The sequence below is a fragment of the Podarcis filfolensis genome (genome assembly GCF_964270895.1).
Source record: "Podarcis filfolensis genome assembly, chromosome: Z".
Classification (NCBI taxonomy): domain Eukaryota; kingdom Metazoa; phylum Chordata; class Lepidosauria; order Squamata; family Lacertidae; genus Podarcis; species Podarcis filfolensis.
Genome location: NC_139617.1, coordinates 3,646,770 through 3,667,232, shown reverse-complemented (window position 1 = coordinate 3,667,232; position 20,463 = coordinate 3,646,770). Strand labels below are relative to the sequence as shown.

The 20,463-nt window shown below is 43.0% G+C and overlaps 1 protein-coding gene across 6 annotated transcripts in view; it reads right to left on the bottom strand.

The window, feature by feature from the left end:
* TEX11 (testis expressed 11) overlaps positions 1-20,463 on the bottom strand; it is a 45,829-nt gene that overhangs the window by 7,715 nt on the left and 17,651 nt on the right. For all 6 annotated transcript variants that reach the window (XM_083595360.1, XM_083595358.1, XM_083595359.1 and 3 more), the window contains 12 exons: positions 19,024-19,105; positions 18,449-18,527; positions 17,791-17,942; positions 16,839-16,924; positions 15,538-15,675; positions 12,836-12,938; positions 10,725-10,840; positions 6,730-6,815; positions 2,963-3,016; positions 1,395-1,435; positions 1,137-1,223; positions 300-370 (listed from right to left, as the gene is read on the bottom strand). In XM_083595360.1, the coding sequence (XP_083451486.1) occupies positions 300-370; positions 1,137-1,223; positions 1,395-1,435; positions 2,963-3,016; positions 6,730-6,815; positions 10,725-10,840; positions 12,836-12,938; positions 15,538-15,675; positions 16,839-16,924; positions 17,791-17,942; positions 18,449-18,527; positions 19,024-19,105 (1,095 nt within the window). The remainder of the gene's footprint in view (positions 1-299; positions 371-1,136; positions 1,224-1,394; positions 1,436-2,962; positions 3,017-6,729; positions 6,816-10,724; positions 10,841-12,835; positions 12,939-15,537; positions 15,676-16,838; positions 16,925-17,790; positions 17,943-18,448; positions 18,528-19,023; positions 19,106-20,463) is intronic.

Genomic DNA, 20,463 nt, shown 5'->3' with positions numbered 1-20,463 from the left:
AGTTGTACAGTAGGACTTAAAGCTGGTAGGACCTCTTCTCCCTACGTGATAGAGTTAATTATGGTTCAGTAAAATCAGTAACAGATTTGCAGCAATGGCAAACTTGCCAAATCACAGTAATCAGCTGTTAGCTTTCTGTGACCTGGTTCAGTAACATGGCACACAATACATGACTGACACACTCAAATCTGGGAAGTACCAAGTGACATGCTCCGAAGAGCTTTTTGTTTGTGGACTCTCGCTGAGCTGAAAATAAAACCATTCATTGCAGCACACAGAATGTTGGCAGAAGCACATACCTTGAATGAAATTAGAAATAAATCCTTTGTTAGTCTCAGGCAGCCCCCCGACATGGTAGCAAAGTTCCAAGCTTAGAGAGCAAGTAAGAAAGAACAGGATTTAAAACACACCACAAAAAGCAACAACTCTGCTTTGTCTCTTCTGACAGGTTAAGTAGGCTCAGTATTAACTTCAAATATGATGTGACATGCATTTAGGATCAACTGGAAACAACTAGTCGTTTGGCATCAATATCTTATTTCAATAGGTGATCATTTTGTCAATTAAAACGTTTGTGCCACAAAACAAGATTCTGACTATAAGCAGAGAACTCCACAGAGACCCCTTCAACTATATTGTTACTATACAACCTATGTTGCCTTTCCCCCTTTTTGGTCTTTTTGAATCCCTCACTTCTACTGTGGAATTAATGTTCATGTGACAAAAAGGTCATGTAAATCAGTTGCCATGAGTAACTGCTGAGCAAAATCACCAGGGTGCACACCTTAAATGTGCAAGAAAACCCACACCGTTCATTGTATGTAAGCAACAGATTTACTGCAATCTGTCATTGCTGTTCCTTATTTTTTGGTGACTGAAAGGGAGAGTTGTGACCCCTTTAAATGTATTTTATTTTCATTTTAAGTATCTGTCCCTAGAGGGAACTGTGATGCCTTTTGGTTAATGATACACTGCTAAGACCACATCAGCAAAATCTTCCCACCCTATTCTCCTTAGCTTATAACCTTGTTGCTCTAAGTCTAGGATTTGGCCTCTAAACTGTTAAGAGAAGTGAGGGGAATTTCAATTCATCCCAGAAGGAGCTGGTTCCATGAAACCCTAAGACTACCACTTACCAGTCCTCCTGAACCATTGAACTTCACTGACTCTTGTTTCAAATGTCGTCATGTCCTTTCCGAATTCTTCATCATATCTATAGTATGCTGGAGCAGGAATATGCAAAATGATAAAGGAACTGGGACTTTGAAAAAATAATCTAAGCAAGCTTCTGTCATGGAATTGAACTAAACAAGATGTCTTTTTCCACCAGCACCCCAAATTATTTTGCACTTGCTAAGTGAGTGAGAAGTGCTATAACATAGCAAGCTACATACCTGCAGTCAAGTATTTTAGAAGGTTCTCCAAATCAGACGTTCTAAAAATGAAGTAGGGGAGGAAGTTACCAAACTTGCTCTAAACAGTGCAATGTAAGAGATAAAATGTGATATTGGACCTAATGTGAAGGTTCATTTTCGACAAGGAATGTCAGGTGGCTTCTCTCTCCCACTTGCTCCATTAAGCAGGTCCTTACACAATTAAGTATCTTGACCTCAACTGGGAAAACAAGCTCACTCTAGTTTCAGAGAGGCAAACTGAAAATGCAAAAGCACATACCAGGAAAGAGCGGCCTAACGAGGGGAACAAAAGCCAATAAAAGGCAAAATAGAGGAGAGGGAAAAACCTCTAGACATAAAAATTTGAACAATGCTCCCTCAGAATAGAAAAGCCAGAAAACAATTTAGCCCTGTGCCATCTTAACAGTGCAGACTAGAGTCCTTGAGATGCCAAATCTGCAGCCTAGAACAACAACAAACTCCTAGGGCAGGTAAGGTCCCGTCCATTCCCTGAAGTAAACAAACTTTCACAGTAGGTCCAATGTCACATCTTCCTGCAGGGAGGAGAGGATTCTCGAATGTGGTACTGAAAAGCTTACCAGACAGGCACCCATCTACTGAGACAGTGTAGAACGTGCCTGCTGAAGGAAGCCTCAGCAGATGCATGCACCCAGTTTTTAACAGGGCTTGACTGCCGAACCTTGCGAGCAACCCTCCCATAACCTCCCTCAGGGGCTGCAGTCAGGGAGACAGCTCCCCCAGCCTCCCCATCAGAGAAATCTGCTGGGAAATAGAAGGCTACCAGGCCTCGTAGCAGGCTGGGCCATCTTTCTCAGTAGATACGCTCTCACAAAGAATCCAGAAAACTTTATTTCTCCTTAACCAACAAGAATGACAGAAACCTTCTGTCACCCGACTTGCATAGGGAGTTAGGCAGGAAAGAATTGGAATGAAGTTGCCCTACAAATCAAGAAAAAGAGATCTAACAAACATAAGGACCTGGCCTCTTTCTCTTTCTCCTGTTCAACCAAAAGCTCTTTTCTTTCCTGGTCCCTCCAAGTCGCCTCTTCGTTCAAAATCCTCCTGTGGTTTGCGGGTTCTTCATCTAATCCTCTAAGCAGCCCAGTCCTGGCCTAGTGGATCAAGTGGCAGGAGGGACAACCCATTTGAGGATCCCCTCCTCCCTTCAGGAAAATGTACTTTCTCGCAAAGTTCACCTCTCACTGTTGGGAAAATGGTGAAGAACTGCAAATGCATTAACAGTTCATATTACTGCATCTTCCCAACAGCCTTGAGGAGCGCTGCTGTTACTGTAACTGCACAGGTGGAGAGCAAAGGCTGACAAACAGTGCCTTTGCTACTATCACTCCTCATCTGGAGTCCATGGCTGAGATGAAATTTTGAGTCCAGTTCCAAAAGGCAATGCAGCAGCAGAACTTCGAGCTAATTCTGCTTTACTGGATTCTATCTTTACTTTGCAAATCAGTTCAAGCTGGTCACCTAACCTTCTTCACCTACACATTGTACAAAGTGAATAACAACAGCTGTAAGAATGAAGTGCAACTCACATTTCTTCTCCAGTCTTCCCATTGATTTTGTACATTATAAGTGGAACCAAACACCTGTACGCAAAATAAATTACAGCAAATTATTCTTAGTAATCCTATTGACTCGAAGCATCAGCCTGTCCTCTGGAAAGGCCATGCCACCTCCATGCATCTCATCGTTATCATTTATTCTGCAATTCTGGGGTGCAATCTTATACAGAAGATCCACTGCCTGAGCTCTAGGATTTGATGGAACGTTTAAAACTATATTATGAGGTGTCCTGTCTTTGCTGGTTGCGGGATTTGATTTTGTTGAAAAATACAGATTTATTAGATCTGGAAGGACATGATAATAGGTTTGGGTGGCATGCATATTTATGGTATAATAATAATAACAATAACAACAACAACAACAACAACAACAACAATTTATTATTTATACCCCGCCCATCTGACTGAGTTTCCCCAGCCTCTGGGCGGCTTCCAATAGAGTGTTAAAAACAATACAGCATTAAATATTAAAAACGAAAGTACACAAAGGATTCCTCAACCACGTGATACAGAAATCAATCCACAAGGTATGGGATAGATACAAAAACTCATTAGAGCGAAGAACACCATGGTGGCTCTCCCCATTGGAAGCAATTTCAGTTAAAAAAGTAAACATGAAAGGGTATTGGGCCACCCATAAAGAATTGCTGATAGAGGCAGATGGCCAATTAAAATTGAATAAGAGGAATATTAACAGATTGGCTACAGTATTACCAATTAAACGATGTTTTTAAAGTAGATTTTAAAAAAGAGGGTTTATTACAGAAAGATCAAGATCTGAAAGTGATCTGCTGGAAAATAAGGTGAAAATATTATCAAAAATGTACAAACTATTGTTGGAATGGCATACAAAAGATGAAGAAGTTAAGGCAGTGATGATACACTGTGCTAGAGATTTTGGGTATAAATATTCAGCTTTTATCTTGGGAATAGTTGTGGAAAGAGGAAATAAAAATTACTTCATGCTGTTTGTTGAAAGAAAATTATATGAAAATGATGAACTATTGGTACATAACCAAGTAAGATTGCAAAAACGTATAAAACCAAATCAAATATGTGTTGGAAATGTACAGAGACAGAAGGTACATTTTGCCATATGTGGTGGTCATGTCATAAGGTAAAAGACTTATCGGAAATGATTTATAATGAATTAAATGTTTAAAAATACATTTGTTAAGAAACCAGAAGCCATCCTTTTAGGTTTAATAGGTGAAGAAATACCAAGAGAAGACAAAAGACTTTTTTATGTATGCAACGGCGGCAGCGAGAATGTTACTAGCCCAAAAATGGAAAGAAGTAGAATTACCAACAAAGGAAGAATGGCAGATGAAATTGATGGAATACGCAGAAATGGAGAAATTGACAGGGAAGATCAGAAACCAAGAGGATCAAGTATTTGTCAAAGACTGGAGTAAATTTGTAGTTTACTTAAAAAACCATTGTAAACAGTTAAAATCATTGGTAGCATTGAAATGACATTTGTAATGTGAAATTGATTGTGATAACTAGGGATATACAATAGTTGGATAAAGCTTAAGATGCAGAAAACTTAAACTTTTAATATATGAACCCATGGGAGGGAGCGGATGAAGTCTGAAGGTTCAGAGAACCTTGAAATTTGATGTTTGAATTGGTGAGAGATAAGGCATATAAAAATGTGAAAACCTAGTAAAGAATGTATAAATATTAAAAAAGGATTTGATGGAAGAAGCCCTGCTAACATCGGCAGAATCTGACAAATGCCACCAGCATAACTGATCTGCTGGCAGAGCTTCCCCAATATACTGGAAGAATGTTCCAGTGGTGGAATGGCTGAAACACGTCAAGAAATGCGGGTGGGAGTAGGTAGTGCAGGGAGAAGCACAGCCATGCCATAGCCTGCACCTTTTCTATCCAAGACCCCTATTCAACAGTGGAACTTTTTAGCCCTCGTTGCAATAAATGCCCATCCCACCAGCTAAATGAGAAGGAGGGGTTTAAAAATAACCACGGCAGAGTTTAGCATATGGGGGAAGCTTACCTACGAAGGTGACCCGGAAACTACAGCTGATCCAGAATGTGGAAGCTGTACTGCTGACTGGGAGTGGCTGCCGAGACTATGTAACACCGGTCCTGAAAGACCTATATTGTCTCCCTGTACTTTTCCGAACACAATTCAAAGTGTTGGTGGACAACCTTTAAAGCCCTAAATCACCTCTGGCCCGTAAACTTGAAGGAGCGTCTCCAACACCACTTTAAGCCCAGATGCTGAGGTCGAGCACTGAGGGCCTCCTGGTGGTTCCCTCACTGCAAGAACTGAAGCTACGGGGAACCAGGCAGAGGGCCTTCTTGGTGGTGGCATCTTCCCTGTTGAATGTCCTCCCATCAGATGTCAAGGAGATAAGTAAGTATATAACTTTTAGAAGACATCTGAAGGCAGCCCTGCAAGGGGAAGCCTTTTAATGTGTAATGTTTTATTATGTTTTTATATATGTTGCAAGCCGCTCATATTGGCTGGGTCAACCCTGTCAGATGGGCGGGGTACCAACCAACAAATTATTATTATTATTATTATTGTTATTGTTATTGTTATTGTTATTACTACTACTACTACTACTACAAAAGCCCACTCAATCACACAGCATGCTACTGCCAGTATATAAACCCCAGACAGGGAGACCAGGATTCAAGAGGTCAGCTGAGAGGGCTTATATCACAGGGCTGTATCTTTCTAGCCTCATGCTGTAAACACTTAGGTGCTCACATGGAACAATTCTGTAATAGGTAGGCATGGAGAAAGGGTACTTCACACACAAAGGGAGCACTTTGCGAGAAAACAACCTGGCCTCCCATCGCACAGGGGAATTTGAGCACTTTGCTAACCATTATGTGCCTAGGCTCCTAAGAGGTACTTCACCTCAGGGCTCCAGAACACAGAAACACAACACCAGGCTCTGTTTCAGCAACTAGGAATGCCAGGGCAGAGCACCTACACAAGCACATAAGGGAAGGCAGAATGCATCCTGCAGGGCATAACTTCTGCAACTGTCCCCTCATCTCTCTCCCCCCCCCCCACATATTCCATGTGTTTCTATCCTACTTGCCTATGGTTCAGACACTCCCCCCCCCCCATTAGCAGGCAGCGGTACCTCTAAACTGTTGCTTTTACGTGGTTATTTGCATTTTCTGATAGTGTTTTCCCCTTTTCACCCAGGCTGAGCGTGCATTGGATTTGGTGGCCTTTTGGACAACGTAGCATCGCAGTTATCTCTGGTCCCAGAGTAATATAAGTATGAGGTTGCTTGGTAAGAAGAGGCTGAGCATCCCTTCCCTGTTCAACTCCAGTGGGGCCCATTGCGCCTCCTAGGGTGCAAGGCAGGGAGCCCAAGGCAATGACAGCCCAAGCCACCCCTTCCTTAGTTATAAGAAGGCCGGTGAGGGCCGGGGTCAGGCTGAAGTGGATGGAGCCGTGGCCCACTGGCCCTAGCAGACTAGCTCCACTGGTGGAAGTGTTCATCTAATGGCAAACATCAGCAGTAAGCCTCCAGGAACCAACAGGCACACATTCAGAAGAACAAGAATCAGGGATATCTTTTAAGAATTGAATTCCTGTCTGGGACACAAGTAAGGAATTTCAGCTATGAATCAGGACTGAGGGTTTTTCCACTCGGGCAACAACACTGGATCTATTGCATTTCAAATATTAAGAACATTTTAATGACAAGGAAGTTAGTATAGTTCTGTATTTTGTTACTCACTTAAAATCTGCAGCTATTAGTCCACAGTCATCCAAGTGCAGAGATAAACACTCCAAGGCCTTTATAGCTGCACAATGTTGCCTATTCTGCAGGTGGAGAATGACGTTAGTTAATCAGTGATATAACATATAAAGATAAAGAACATGTATCATTAGTTTGGTGTTACGAATAGCTTAAATACAAAAATATTTTTTTTATTTCTGTTTTGCCATGTCAAACAGCTGTCAGGTTACAAGAGCCCCCAAATAATGGGGAACGTTTCAATCAAAAGTACCGTATTTTTCGCCCCATAGGGCGCACCGGCCCATAGGGCGCACCTAGTTTTTTGGGGGGGAAATAAAGGGGAAAAAATTTATTTCCCCCCCAGGCGTGGGACTGGGGCGGGGGAAGCCTGAGCTTCCCCCGACCCCAGAACAGGCTGCTATCCACAAGCCTAGGGAGCCTGGTGGGAAGTTGCGCCGGTCTCCCCAGGCTTGCGGATATCTGCGCGAAGTCGCGCCGGGCTCCCATGGCTTGTGGATAGCTGCGCAAAGCTCGAAGCCTGGGGCGTGCTGAGTTCAGCGCACCCCAGGCTTCAGGATGCAGGCAGCTCTCCGCAAGCCTTGGGAGAGCTGCGCGACTTCGCACAGCTCTCCCACGGCTTGCGGATAGCTTCAGCGAAAGCCTGCATTCGCCCCATAGGATGCACACACATTTCCCATTCATTTTTGGAGGGGGAAAAGTGCGTCCTATAGGGCAAAAAATACGGTATAAAACACAGAATGGAAGCCAGAATTCATTTAATACAAGCTGAAATGTGAGAAACTGCAATATATCACATCAGACGGCAGGAGACTGAACTACTGGACTACTCCATTTGTTCTTTTGGAGGTCAGCTCCATTTGAGGCCTCCCTCCATCCAAAGGCAGGCAGGCAGGCAGCCTTTCCGCCAGAAAGCAGCAGAAAGGGAGATGGGAAGCAGGGGGTTCTCTGCCAAATCTGCTGAGGGCTCCGGCCACAGCCACATAGTTTAAAGCACACGGCATAAAACATAGCTGATTATCACACAGAGTAACCCACTCAAATGAATGAGCAGAGCTAAGTTAAGCCCGTAAATTTCAGTGGATCTTCTCTGAGCAAAACTTAGTTGCATACGACCTATCACTTACTGCAATAAATTCGGGGAACTGCATTTTACCCTTCACACCGCTACAATTCCCAGGACCCTGACAAACGACTGTTCCCAGGATTCCTTGAGGGAGGCCATGTGCTTTAAACATATGGTGCAAACATGATCCAGCTGTATTTGCGGCCCCCTCCTGGGATGCTTCTGTTCCAGCTGCTTATTATAACCTTAAAAACTGGATTTTTATTCTGTTTATTAAATCTGTACACTGCCCTTCATCTGCGGATCTCAGGGCAGTTCACAACAAGCACAAAATATATAATAAAAACAAGAACAAAAAACCAACCAACCAACCTCCTCTTCTTTTTTGTGTGTCGTATCTTTCAGATTGTGAGCAGGAACTGTTCTTTCTTATTATTATTCATCTTATATAAGCCACTCTAGGTGCCTTTTCGGCTGAACATCAGGATAAAAATGTTTTTAAACAACATCTTCATCGAACATATTTTAATTGAACCACCTCTTAACTGGAAGAGGAGTAATGAGATAGAAAATAACAGTAGGTGGCTGAATTCATTTTAAAAGGTTAAAAGTATCTCCATATTCATAAAAAACACATTTATGTTCCGGGCAGCTGTAGGCTATGACAAAAGCCTTTAAGTAGCCGCAATGCAACAACTCTCATCTTTTGGAAACTGCAAGAGCCCCGGGTGGAGGAGACAGGATAGCTAGACAAAGGCTGCAACCTTAAATACACTTGCTGGAGACTGAAGTCCCACTGAAGGCAGGTGGGACTTGTTTCTCAACAAGCACCTGAGAATGCCACTCTTAAGACTGCATTAGATGTGCTGGTTTAGAAGTGAATTCTTCTCATGTTTTATTTTCACTTTTTGTCCTGCAAACAGTTTTTTCTAAGCAACGGGATACAAAAGCAGCTTTGGTTGAAGGAAAAAAAAACACACAAGCAAATACCGATCCAAGGACAGCCAACTTTCATTCCCCCCTTCCCCATAAAGATGTATTTGGTAGCAAGGAACAAAGACCACTTCTGCTGAACTGCACCACACAATTGCAGACTGGAAATGAAGCAGCTGGTTTCTGAACTAACAGGTCGAAAGTTTCCAGTTTCCAGATTAGGGAGTGCACCTGTGGACTGCTGGGTGTTACCAGAGCTCCTTTCAGGGCATAAAAAGCAACAGATGGCTTGCCACCATTTTTAACTGAGGATGTGGAAGGAAGTGCCACAGCTCAGTGGTGGAGCATCTGCTCTGAGCTCAGCTTCAGTTCTCAACATCTGCAGGTAAAGGCTACCTGAAAACTCTGGAAAGCCATTGCTGGTCAGTGAGGATAGACAGTACTGAATTAGATTGGCCAATAGTCTGAGTCTGTGTAAATGCAACTTCCTAAGTGAATGCAAGTACCGTACTTTCCCGTATATAAGACGGGGGTTTTTTACTCTAAAATAATGTTAAAAAATGGGGGTCATCTTATACACGGATAGTGCATGGGGGGGACTGGTGATTGGTTGCAGCCATGAGCAGAGCAAGAACTTGTCAGTGGCGCGGCTGCGGTAATTGGGCGGGTGATTGGTTGCTGCTGCAAAGGCTGCTTTGGATTGGCTGCTGCTGTGTCAATTGGGCGTGCAATTGCTGGCTGCTGTTGGCTTCAGCGATATGAGCGATTGTCAGCATTTGTCAGTTGAGTTAGTGATTTTCAGCATCCCCCCCCCATTTTCTTAAATTTGAGTCACCCAAAATAGGGGGCATCTTATACACTGGAGCAACTTATACACAGAAAAATATGGTACTTGCTGGGCATTCACATACAATCAAAGGAATTTGCTGTCACAGTGCAAGACTGGAGTACCATGAATTCAAACATAGCAGAAATGAAATGTCTTGGCACAGTCTCTGGTAAGCAAAGGCAATTAAAAGTTCATCAAGTGAGGTCCTCTTATAAGGGCCACGGTCCCTGGAAGTTCATTTAAATGACTGCCTGGGGCAGAGCTTTACAGGTGGTGGCACCCACACTTTGTAAATACATTACCCCCATGAAACTAGGATGGTGGCAACAACCTGCTCTTTCAGGAGCCTCCTTAAGACTTCTTAAAAGAAAAGAAAAAATCAACAGGCTTTGTCCGGATAGCATTGCTGGAAATTGTCTATGCTGACCTCACAGACACAAGTTAACTCTGCCTTAACTCTGTATTTTAGTTTTATCTTCTTATCTCTCTTTGTACACTACTGCAAAATTTTCATATGGTGGGAGGTGTATAAAACAAACAAAAAGATGCCCGCGTTACAGGGGGTTGGACTAGATGACCCTTGCGGTCCCTTCCAATGCTACAATTCTGCAATCTAGATACCTAGGTAGCGCTGGGAGAGACATGGGAATGTAGGACGCTGCCTTATGCTGAGTCAGACTATTGGCCCATTGACCTCAATCTTGCCTATGCAGATTGGCAGTGGCTCTCCAGGATTTCAGGCACCCCAAACTTCAGGTGCCATTGCAGATTGAGCCAGGGACCTTCTGAATACAAAGTACACTCTGAGCTATGGCTGTCCCCAGGATATGTTAGTCTGTTTTGTGTACCCGATCTCAAGCAACCATGGAAGTATTTATTAAACCCATTTAATCTTGTAAGTGGGAGCTCTCCCACAGAAGCGAAAGGGGTCAAATGCCACACACTGATTTATGTGCGCATGCACACCAGCAAGGGCTACTAAGAACAAAGCCAGAGAAAGAAAACCAAATTTTCTAGACCCAATGCATTTCTCTGCAAAGTAGACCTGTGGAAGTTTAATAAAGAAAGACAAGCTGCAGGTGCTTCACTTATATGAAAATCAGGACAGAAAATCAGGACAGAAGCCCCCCAACTTTTTTTTTTTACCTCTAAAGCAAACTGGGCAGCTAATTTCAGGAGGTTAGCCAAACTTCGTTCTGTCATCCAGGTCGTTGAGTCTGGGTCCGTTACGGCCCTTTCCATTTCATCAATTGCATGGGAAGCTTAAAAAAATGAAGAAGAAGGTGGAGGTGAGGGAACAGGGAAGACATTAATGATAGGCTGTACTAGTTCATACAAGAGTGGTTGTGGTTTCTCAGATCAGCAGCTGGTTGTTCAAGGCATACAGGTGTTCTATCCTGAGGCAACAAAGTGCTCCTATAGTTGTGGAAGTACATGGCTTGTCTATCCACTGTGCTCATTACTATGGTTACTAAACCCCTAATCTGATCCCTTCAAAGGCCAGGCATTCCATTTTTTTGCCAAATAATCCACAGATGGAGTGTGTTTAGCTCTGTATGTATAACCAAAAGCAAGGACAAACCAGGACAGATCTGCATACGCTGAGCTATATGCATAGATGCAACCCACATAAATAACAACTCTAATGTAACTGGAGATATCATGCATCTCACTACAGCACAGAGGACAGTGAGCTGAGCTCAGCAAAGTCCAGGGGTAAACAGGCAGATCCACACCACATGTTTCAAGTACCTTTAACACACATTTGAAGCACATGACTTCAACCCAAAAATTCTGGGAACTGCAGCTTTCTCCTCATGGAGTATAATTCTCGGCACCTTTAACAAACCACAGTTCTCAGCAGGGCTTTTTTCAGCTGGAACTTACTGGAACTCAGTTCCATCACCTCTCAAGTGGGCACTGTTGCCCATTATAGGAAAACAAGGGAAGCACTCATGGTGAGTTCTGACAACTCCTTTTCTAGAAAAATAGCACTGGTTCTCAAGATGATATTATGGCCTTAGCTTTTGTAACATGATTCTACTGTATGAACCAGCATGTTAAGAGTTCGGATATTCCTCACTCCGATAGATTTCTCTGAGTGGCTTGCTAGTCAAATCAGTTTGGAGACTGTAGCAAGTGTAAAAGTTCTCTAAAAAGCAACTGTCATCCTTACACAAAGAAACAAACTTGGATTTAACGTGGTATATTTGAAATCCCAAAATATACCATCCTGATTCCAAATACGTGACCAAATAACTGTGGTCAAAACCACTGATGGTATACACACATAGGGATAATAGTTACAGTTAGATTTCATATAAATACTCCCAATAACTGCAACCAGGAAAGAAGCATGCTATCAATATAGGAAACCCTTATCTAATCATGACTATGTATCTCTTTTCTAAGATAAGAGAGGGTTTCTGGCATTCCCAGATGAGTGTCACTGACCATGGCACTCAAAACAGAGAGCCAGTATGGTGCTGCAGTCATACAGTGATGTAATAGGACCTGGGAGACCTATAAAATGGGAAGAGGAAGAATCATGTAGGCTACCTTGAGCTCCTTATAGGATATAAAGGGGATATAAATGCAATAAGTGAGTAATAAAAACACACAATCTTGAAACCTCTGTAGCCCCCTTATCATTCTGCTAGATGACATGTTCTGACGTAACAGATTCCAAAGCCTCAGATCTCGTCACTATAATTGCCAGTGAATTCTGTCCCTCTGTAACATCAAGAATGCTAAGCCAAGTTGCTCAAGCATGCTATTATTCCATGAGATAATGTTGGGCAATCCCACTCACACTGACCATTCACTACTTCACTGCTAGGATGTGACATGGGCCTGTCTCTCTCCCCTTTAAGATGCTCTAGGTTTCAATTTCCATAGGGTCAAATCCACACTGTAAAAAGTGGGTGGTTGTGGCTTCACTGCACCTGTTTGGCAGTCCTACATAGAAGGGAGGCAGAAAGCAGAGTTTCCTCTGCGTAACTTGCATACCCTTTTCAGCAACAGAAATCTATTCCTGTAGAAGGCGGTATTGTTACAAATATAGCTGTGGACAAGTATAGAGAAGACAACGAGACAGCTTGCTGAAGTTAGAAGCTGTAATGTTTAATGAGTTTAAGGACAGAAAACTACAGAACCCAAAGTTCCCTACCCACTTTTACCTCTAAGTCCTCCTGGGCAAGATAGGAAATCCCAAAGCAGAAAATATGACTAAATATTCCACCACCTTCTGTTTTTACCTGCTGTCACATCGTTCTCCAAGATGGCAATTTTATAGAAATAAAAATAAGTGAATATGCAGTTGGGATGATGCCTCTCTGCTTCCTTCAAGGCCTCCTTAGCCTGCAGACAGAGGGATTAGCAGGATTGCAGATTAAGTATTAAAGCAAGGACAACTAACAACAATTAAACACACAGGATGCACGGAACACATTGATATTATTTACATCATTTCACAGAGAACTTAGGGCAAGAGCCACCAGCCTGGCATCCAGGAAGTCTTCTAGTGGTGGTCCTGGGCAGGTGCCCCAGGTTTCGAGCTTTCTTTTATTTTATTTTTATTTTTTAAGTCTCTAGCCCTCCTAGAAAGAAAGTTAGGAAGCAAAAAGTGCATGTCTGTTCCAAGTGATTTCTGTGAAATGAAAATGGTGTGTGGCTACCTCGTATATCTTTCCTGGCCCTGAGGAAATGTTTCCTGTTGCAGGGGATTGGACTAGATTACCCTCAGAGTCTCTTCCAACACTACAAGTATGATCCTATATTAGGCAGCACCAGTATCCGGGAGGGTGGGCGTCATCTACATAATAAGGACTAGCATGACATGGTTGACGTCCAATAGTAAACATAAAGTTGTCTCTAATTTTGTATCATATGACAAAAGCAGTCATTTTGTGTTATGCCACGCCTCCTTTGTGGTAGCCATTTTGTGACTGGCACCCCCGTACGCTCTCAAAATTCAAAATGTGCCTATATATTTGAAGCTGTTGGCAACCTTTGACTTGGGGGTTCAAAAACCAAAGGGAAAAACTATTATCATCATAAGGTTAGATTAACCGCGCAAGACAAAAAACTTACTGTTCTGTTGCTTCATTTAGGGTTACCTTTAGCCAGTTTTTGTTGTTGTTAATAATAATAATATAACAAATAAATTACTTTTAACTGTGCACAGTTTGAATGCATACATATGGCGACAGTCTGTTAAGTAGTATGAAATAATTAATAATATTTAGATTGGGCATGCCTGCTCAGTACTAAATCCCATTGAATTCATTAAAATGTGTCACTGCAGGCTTGCAGCTACTGGTCCAGGTTGAAGTCTCGTGTTGATAGGCAAGGCTCTGAATAACGTGGGGTCCAGGATATCTTAACCTGAGCCCTTATATTCCAGCCTGATCATTGAAGTCATCTAGGGCAGCGCTGTTAAGTTGTCTCCCATGTTACAGAGGCCCAGCTGGCCTCATTCAGAAGTTGGGCATTTTGTCTCGCAAGTTCTATGCTAAAATATCTCGAGCAGCCAAGCCAGCTGCCTGAGTGATTGCTTTGTGTTGTTACTATGTTGCCATATACTGATGTTTGGGCAAGAGTGTAAATACTTTTGCAAATAAATAGAACAAGAGTGCAATCCAATGCTCTGCTGTGCACTGTAGGTTTCTAGCAAAAGGGGCTGCCTCCGCTGCTGCAGCAACTATGCAGGTGAAAAGAACAAGCAGGACATGAGAGCTTCCTATTAGAGGCTTTTGAGGTGGGGAGATGAATTGGAACCACGTGAGGAAGGGCCATGCACACAGCCTTGTTTCCTGAATAGCCAAGTGTAAGCACAAGTTTGTGACCACAGGTGACGGTCAGAGGATGCCAAGAGCTTTTATGAGCAAGGCAGAACTGGCTGCAAATGATGTTCCTTTAGGTGTTTGCAGTATAGCCTTCTGTGCCTTTGCAACAGACCACATGGGTGATAGAACCATAGCTTCAGCTATCAACTACCAAACAAATATATGCAAGGAGAAACCTCATTTTTCAAATGAATTAATGTTAAACTTTAATAACCTAAACACAAGGAGGAATTTGGACAAGTACCCTTCCCTCTCTGAAGGCAAATGATTTCCATCACTGGGTGATGACAAGACATGCAAAACCTGATTGCAGCCCTTGCTCCTGACAACCTTTTGTTGGGCTGGCATAACATACATCTCCAACATTAAATTAATAAAGAAAAAACATCCTTCTTGCGGGATGGGTTTTAATAGATAGGAGAGGATATATTAACTGCAATTTATCTCTCTGGGCACCCACGTGTGTGGGATGAAGAGAGTTTAAAAGTCCCACCCTTAGCAGCAAAATTAAAGGAATTGGCTGTCAAGCCTTCTTTTAATTAAGTCCAGCTGCGAAGCGAGCTGACTTCCTCTTTTCGTTTACCCCCTTAAAAAAGAAATCAGACAACTGGAAGCTGCCTTAAAATATGATATACTTACTCATAATCTTGCACTGGTTCTCAGCTACAGCAGCAGTAAAATACATATATTTACAGTAAAAGCAGTCTCAGGCATACTGCCTGATCTGGAGCAAGTGGACACCTGTCCTCCTGCACAGCTGGTCAAAGAGCGGGGTGCGGGGGGAATACATCTTTGATTGTTCCCACTCAAGAGAGGAAGGGAAATGACGTCACACACTCTACTAATTGCATTTCTATGGTCTGAGTGCCTGCCAATCAGCCACACAGCTCTGTGGCAGTCAGCTCCTAATCTTACTATGTAGCAAGAATAAGCAATGTTAGGTTTGGCTGCTACATCTCCCACATTTCGAAAGGAATATTTGCCCGTACCCCTACCCCACAAAACACCCCAGGCCTGATAATATTAAACAGAAGCAAATTTTAAGACTTTCCATAAGTTCATGGAGAAGGTTAAATTGGAAAAAACATCAGCACCTGAGGCTGGAGAAATACCTTGAGAGGCTCTTTCAAGCGAAGAAAGCAAGCAGCCATATTCCTTTCCAAACTTGCAATGTTGTTCTCTATTTGTCTGCCTGAGCAGAGTTTGAATGAGTAAGTGTACCACTCAAGGGCTTCATAATACTTTTCTTCCTAGAAAATAAGCATTGTGTCTTAAACTGATTGTATTCTGTGAGTTCCAGGCTCATGGGTTGTGAACAAGTATGCAGCTGTTCTTTATCAATAGGAGGTTGGAGAGCATGGTGACTTCTCAAAGCCAAGCAGGCTAGGATAACACTGATTATTTAGATCTCAGAGTTGGGGAACCACCTGCATTTTGAAAGGTATGCACTGCAATCCAGCACAACAATCCTTGCTGAAAACCACTAACGCAGCCCTTGAAAAATACTGGCTTAGGAACCTCGAGTATAAAAAATGAAAGAAGCTGCATTTTATTTCATTTCATAACCAGTCCATGTCTGCTAAACTTATTCCTGTACCTGTTTATTTTGAAAGCTCAGATACCCAAAATATTGGCAAAGTGCAGGGTGAGTGGGAAGGTGTTCCAAAGGAATGCTACATTCAGGGTTCAGCCCACAGACGGCTTGCATTCACCATACATAAGGAGTTAACGACATGTGGTAGTCAAATAATAATAATAATAAAATTAATTTATATCCTGCCCTCCCTGGCCAGAACTGGGCTCAGGGCAGCTAACATCAAAAATATATAATACATTAAGACATAAAATTCAGCAATCGACTGAAATACAGCTTAAAATCGGATTAAAATCAAAATAAGATCAGATGGCTAGCAGCAAATTATAACTATAACTATAGGGGTTGGGAACCTTAAGTACTCACCAGGCTCAGCTATTTGGATGAGCCAGTGAGAAGAGTTAGAGAGGCCACCTGTATGCAGGGTCTTGTAAAAGGAGAGGGGTCAGACTGAGCCCCGACCAAAGGCCTGGTGGAACAGCTCCGCCTTGCAGGTCCTGCGGAAAGATGTCAAGTCCCGCAGGACCCTGGTCTCTTGCAACAGAGCATTCCACCAGACTGGGGCCAGGGCCGAAAAGGCCCTGGCTCTGGTCGAGGCCAGTCTAACCTCCTTGAGGCCCAGGACCTCCAAGATGTTATTGTTTGTGGACCATAAGGTCCTCCGCGGGGCATACCAGGAGAGGTGGTCCCGTAGGTACAAGAGTCCCAGATCGAATAGGGCTTTAAAGGTTAGAACCAGCACCTTAAACCTAACCCTGTATTCCACTGGGAGCCAGTGCAAGAAGAAAACAAGAAGAAAAACTTTGCATGGCTCCAAACCTTATAATACTTGGTAGCTCTGTCCCACAGAACATGGTGCAGGTGATCCAGTGTTTCAGGACGAAGAAACTTTCCTTGGTTGTGGTCTGAAGAGACAAAGTTCAGCACTTCACCAATTTTAGAGCATCAAACATATTTGCAAGGACAGGAGCAAAGTGCACTCTATTAAAAATCCTCAAAGCCAAACTAAAACGTGACCTTATCTAAAGCTGGACTCTTGGCATCTTACATAAAGCCTGGTTCTAAGAATGCTCAATCAAAGTTAAGTCCTACCTGTTACTTTCACCCAAGCAAATATGCTTAAGATAATCTTAAGGGCGATATATCCTGAACCAGTGTGGCCCATTCCTGACAGGACAGCCAGGGAAGAGGAGGACGACAGCATTTGCAGTGGAAAAGTGGGTCAGGGATTCAAAACCACCTTCCTCTGCCCCACTTTCCCCACAAACCCACCAGCTTACATTTGTCTAGAAGCCTAGGTCATTGTTAATAACTGGGCAGAGACAGAAACTATCTGGCCTTAACTGTTATCATATGGAGCTGCTGAAATTGATTTGTGGGCTCCCAGTTCCCGAAGTTCCTATATCTTGAACTGGAATGGCATGTGGGATGGCAAAAAGGAAGTTGCTGCCTGGGGGCTGCAACAAGGAGAAGGGGACCATTACTGAGCCTGAAGCCCCTTAAGGACCACCTGATCCCTTATACTCCCCTTCAGTCACTGAAATCCTCTGATGGGACACTTTTGGGGGTTGGCCTTCATCAGGGACTGAGCGTTTAGTGTGCAGGCCCTGCCCTGTAAAACTCCCTGCCAGTAGATGTTTGGCAGAAACCACCCCTTGCCTTCTCTCAGATACCTCTTAAAAACTGCCCCTTTTAGACAGGCCTGACCAATATGATTTTTTCTTTTTACTGAGTTACCACCAAGGAGCATCAAAAGAAAACAGGCACAGACCTGCAATAACACCTTCAATTATATTTTGGGCAAGCGACTCATTCATTGTCTGTATCAGGAGTTCAATCTGAAGAAGACTGATTTTGCCAAAATCCGGGAATCCTTTAAACCTCTCAGCAAGTGAGTCCAAAAAGTCTAGCGCGGTGGCCTGCCTAGATATGCAAAGAACATGCAAACAGGTTGGGCATATGGACTGCCAGTCACTGGCAACGAGAAAGGCAGGTAGCATTCATGAACTGAGTTTCCAATAGCAAAAGAACCTAGATTCCTATCCACCCACATTGCCCTCTAAAGGGAGAAAATTTCAGTCACTCTCTGATGCTCTCACACCAAAAGCGTCATGAAACACTGCCATCCTGACAACAGACCGTTTAGAACTGCATACACCAAATGTATGTACACCTGCAATAATACTAATTGCAGGCCTCAATCTGCTCACCCAAACATCTCTCCAAAACGGTTTGAGCACCTAAATGTGCCCAGATGAAAGAGCCATTGCCCCTTTATTTTCTCATCATTCCCAATACTCCTGTAATTTTTCTCTTAAGGAATTCTACCATGACAAGCCATGTCATAATTTGAGTTCCTTTGTCTTCCTTAGCGTCTATTCTGCTTGATGAAAAACTACTACTGGTCAGGATCCCTTAGATAGCTGTACCTCTCATGCTCCAGAAGCAGTTTTGCTACATCGACAAAAAAATCTAGGGTGAACCCATGACGCAGAAGTTCATCAATAGCTGGAGAGGGAAGGAAGTGGCAAGGTTAGTGTGTCACTGAAAGCAAAGGGTGGAGAGGAAGATAAAATCAGACAAACAGAAACATCAATACTGTTCAGGTTTTGATTTCCAAGTGCTAATCACAGAATCCAGATAGGCAGGATTGTAGCTGATTTGATTAACTTGGGTGGGGTCTCAGAAAATACTGAATGTGCATAGTATAAAAACAAATATTCCTCCAAATCTATGCTAATGGCACTGAAGAAGGAAAATATTCACGTGGGTGAATATGGACTGAGAGTGCAAGCACCTGTACTGTAAACAGCCATTTTTCTACTTTGCAGTTCATACTCTTTGTTAAAAACAGAAGAGGCTCATCAACTAAAACACCGTGCAGTATAAAATGAAGTTGCCTCTGTTGCCATAGATTAAACAGTCCTGGCACTTTCCCTCACAACTCAACCTTCCTTTACAGGCATGATGCCACATGTGACTTATTTTGAACCAAGGATGGTACCTGCGCCAAGTTCTGCCTCTAGCACATCACCTTTCAGGAGAATCCTAATTTTCAAGAACAAACCAGCTGGATGCAAATCTTCCTGTAAATCAAGAAATCAAGACATTATTTTGACAGCCAAACTATTCTTCACCATATTCAGGATATTTTTAACTGGCTGCTGTCAGAGCTTAGCTTATTCATAACTCTGAAAGAATGTCAAGGCCCTCTCATCAGCACTCCCCAAAATATATATTCTAAATAATCTCCTAGAATAATTTTAAACATCCTTAGCAACAAGTCAGCCAGCACTGCGATTATAATTTCTCATCCCAGAGCCTCAAAACTATATTCTTTATTTTTTTCAGAATTCTCATATGGAGAGTGGGAGAGGGGAAATTGCCTCTTTACTGTCTCCAATATCCCGTCTTCTTCTGAGATAGCAGAGACCCCAGGAGTATCAGCTGCCCGTCACACCAAAGATCATTTAAAGGGGTGAAGGAGGATGCTGTTCGCTCTCTGCATTCACACCATACATTAAAAACACCTGACTTCCCCCCAAAAATCCTGGGAACTGAAGTTTACCCCTACAAAGTTATAGTTCCCAGCACCCTTTGGGGGAAGTTATGTGCTTTAAATGTATGGTGTGCAGACACATCTGCTCTTTTGTAAACAAAACAAATAAACTCCATACTTCCCCACACCACTCCCACGCTGGCATCGGCCACAATCAGATAGACCATGGGTAGGCAAACTAAGGCCCGGGGGCTAGATCTGGCCCATTCGCCTTCTCAATCCAGCCCGTGGATGGTCCGGAAATCACTGCGTTTTTACATGAGTAGAATGTCCTTTTATTTAAAATGCATCTCTGGGTGATTTCTGGGGCATAGGAATTTGTTCATTTCCCCCCAAAAAAATATAGTCCAGCCCCCCCACAAGGTCTGAGGGACAGTGGACTGGCCCCCTGCTGAAAAAGTTTGCTGACCCCTGAGATAGATGAACTAAGAAGGAGCAAAGAAGGATGGAAGCCACTCTGTCGCTACAAGGGGAAGAGGGGATAAAAGGAAAAGACTCCTTTGCCCCTGGACAGGGCAATAATAGCAGGTAAATTACTCTTCCAAGCACATTATGCAGCTATTGCTTTGAGAGTAGGAATTGGTACTACACTGCTAATAAAGCTGCTGCACAGAGCAGCCCTGAATTCTCATGTCTCTATGTGAAACAGCAAAGGGCCTCACACCTTGTAAGGCAACCCTGAATTCTCCATTCCGTGTAAGAAGTCTTAAATGTCTGGCAACTGTGCACAACCTTCATGGAAAACCAGATGCATTGTGTCAAAATCACTGCATAACCCTGTGTTCCTGCTAAAATCATACAGCCATAATGGTTCAATATAACATAACTCTTAGCGTCAGTGACAAAATTTTCATAAAGATCAAACAATGTTCACAATGCAGTATA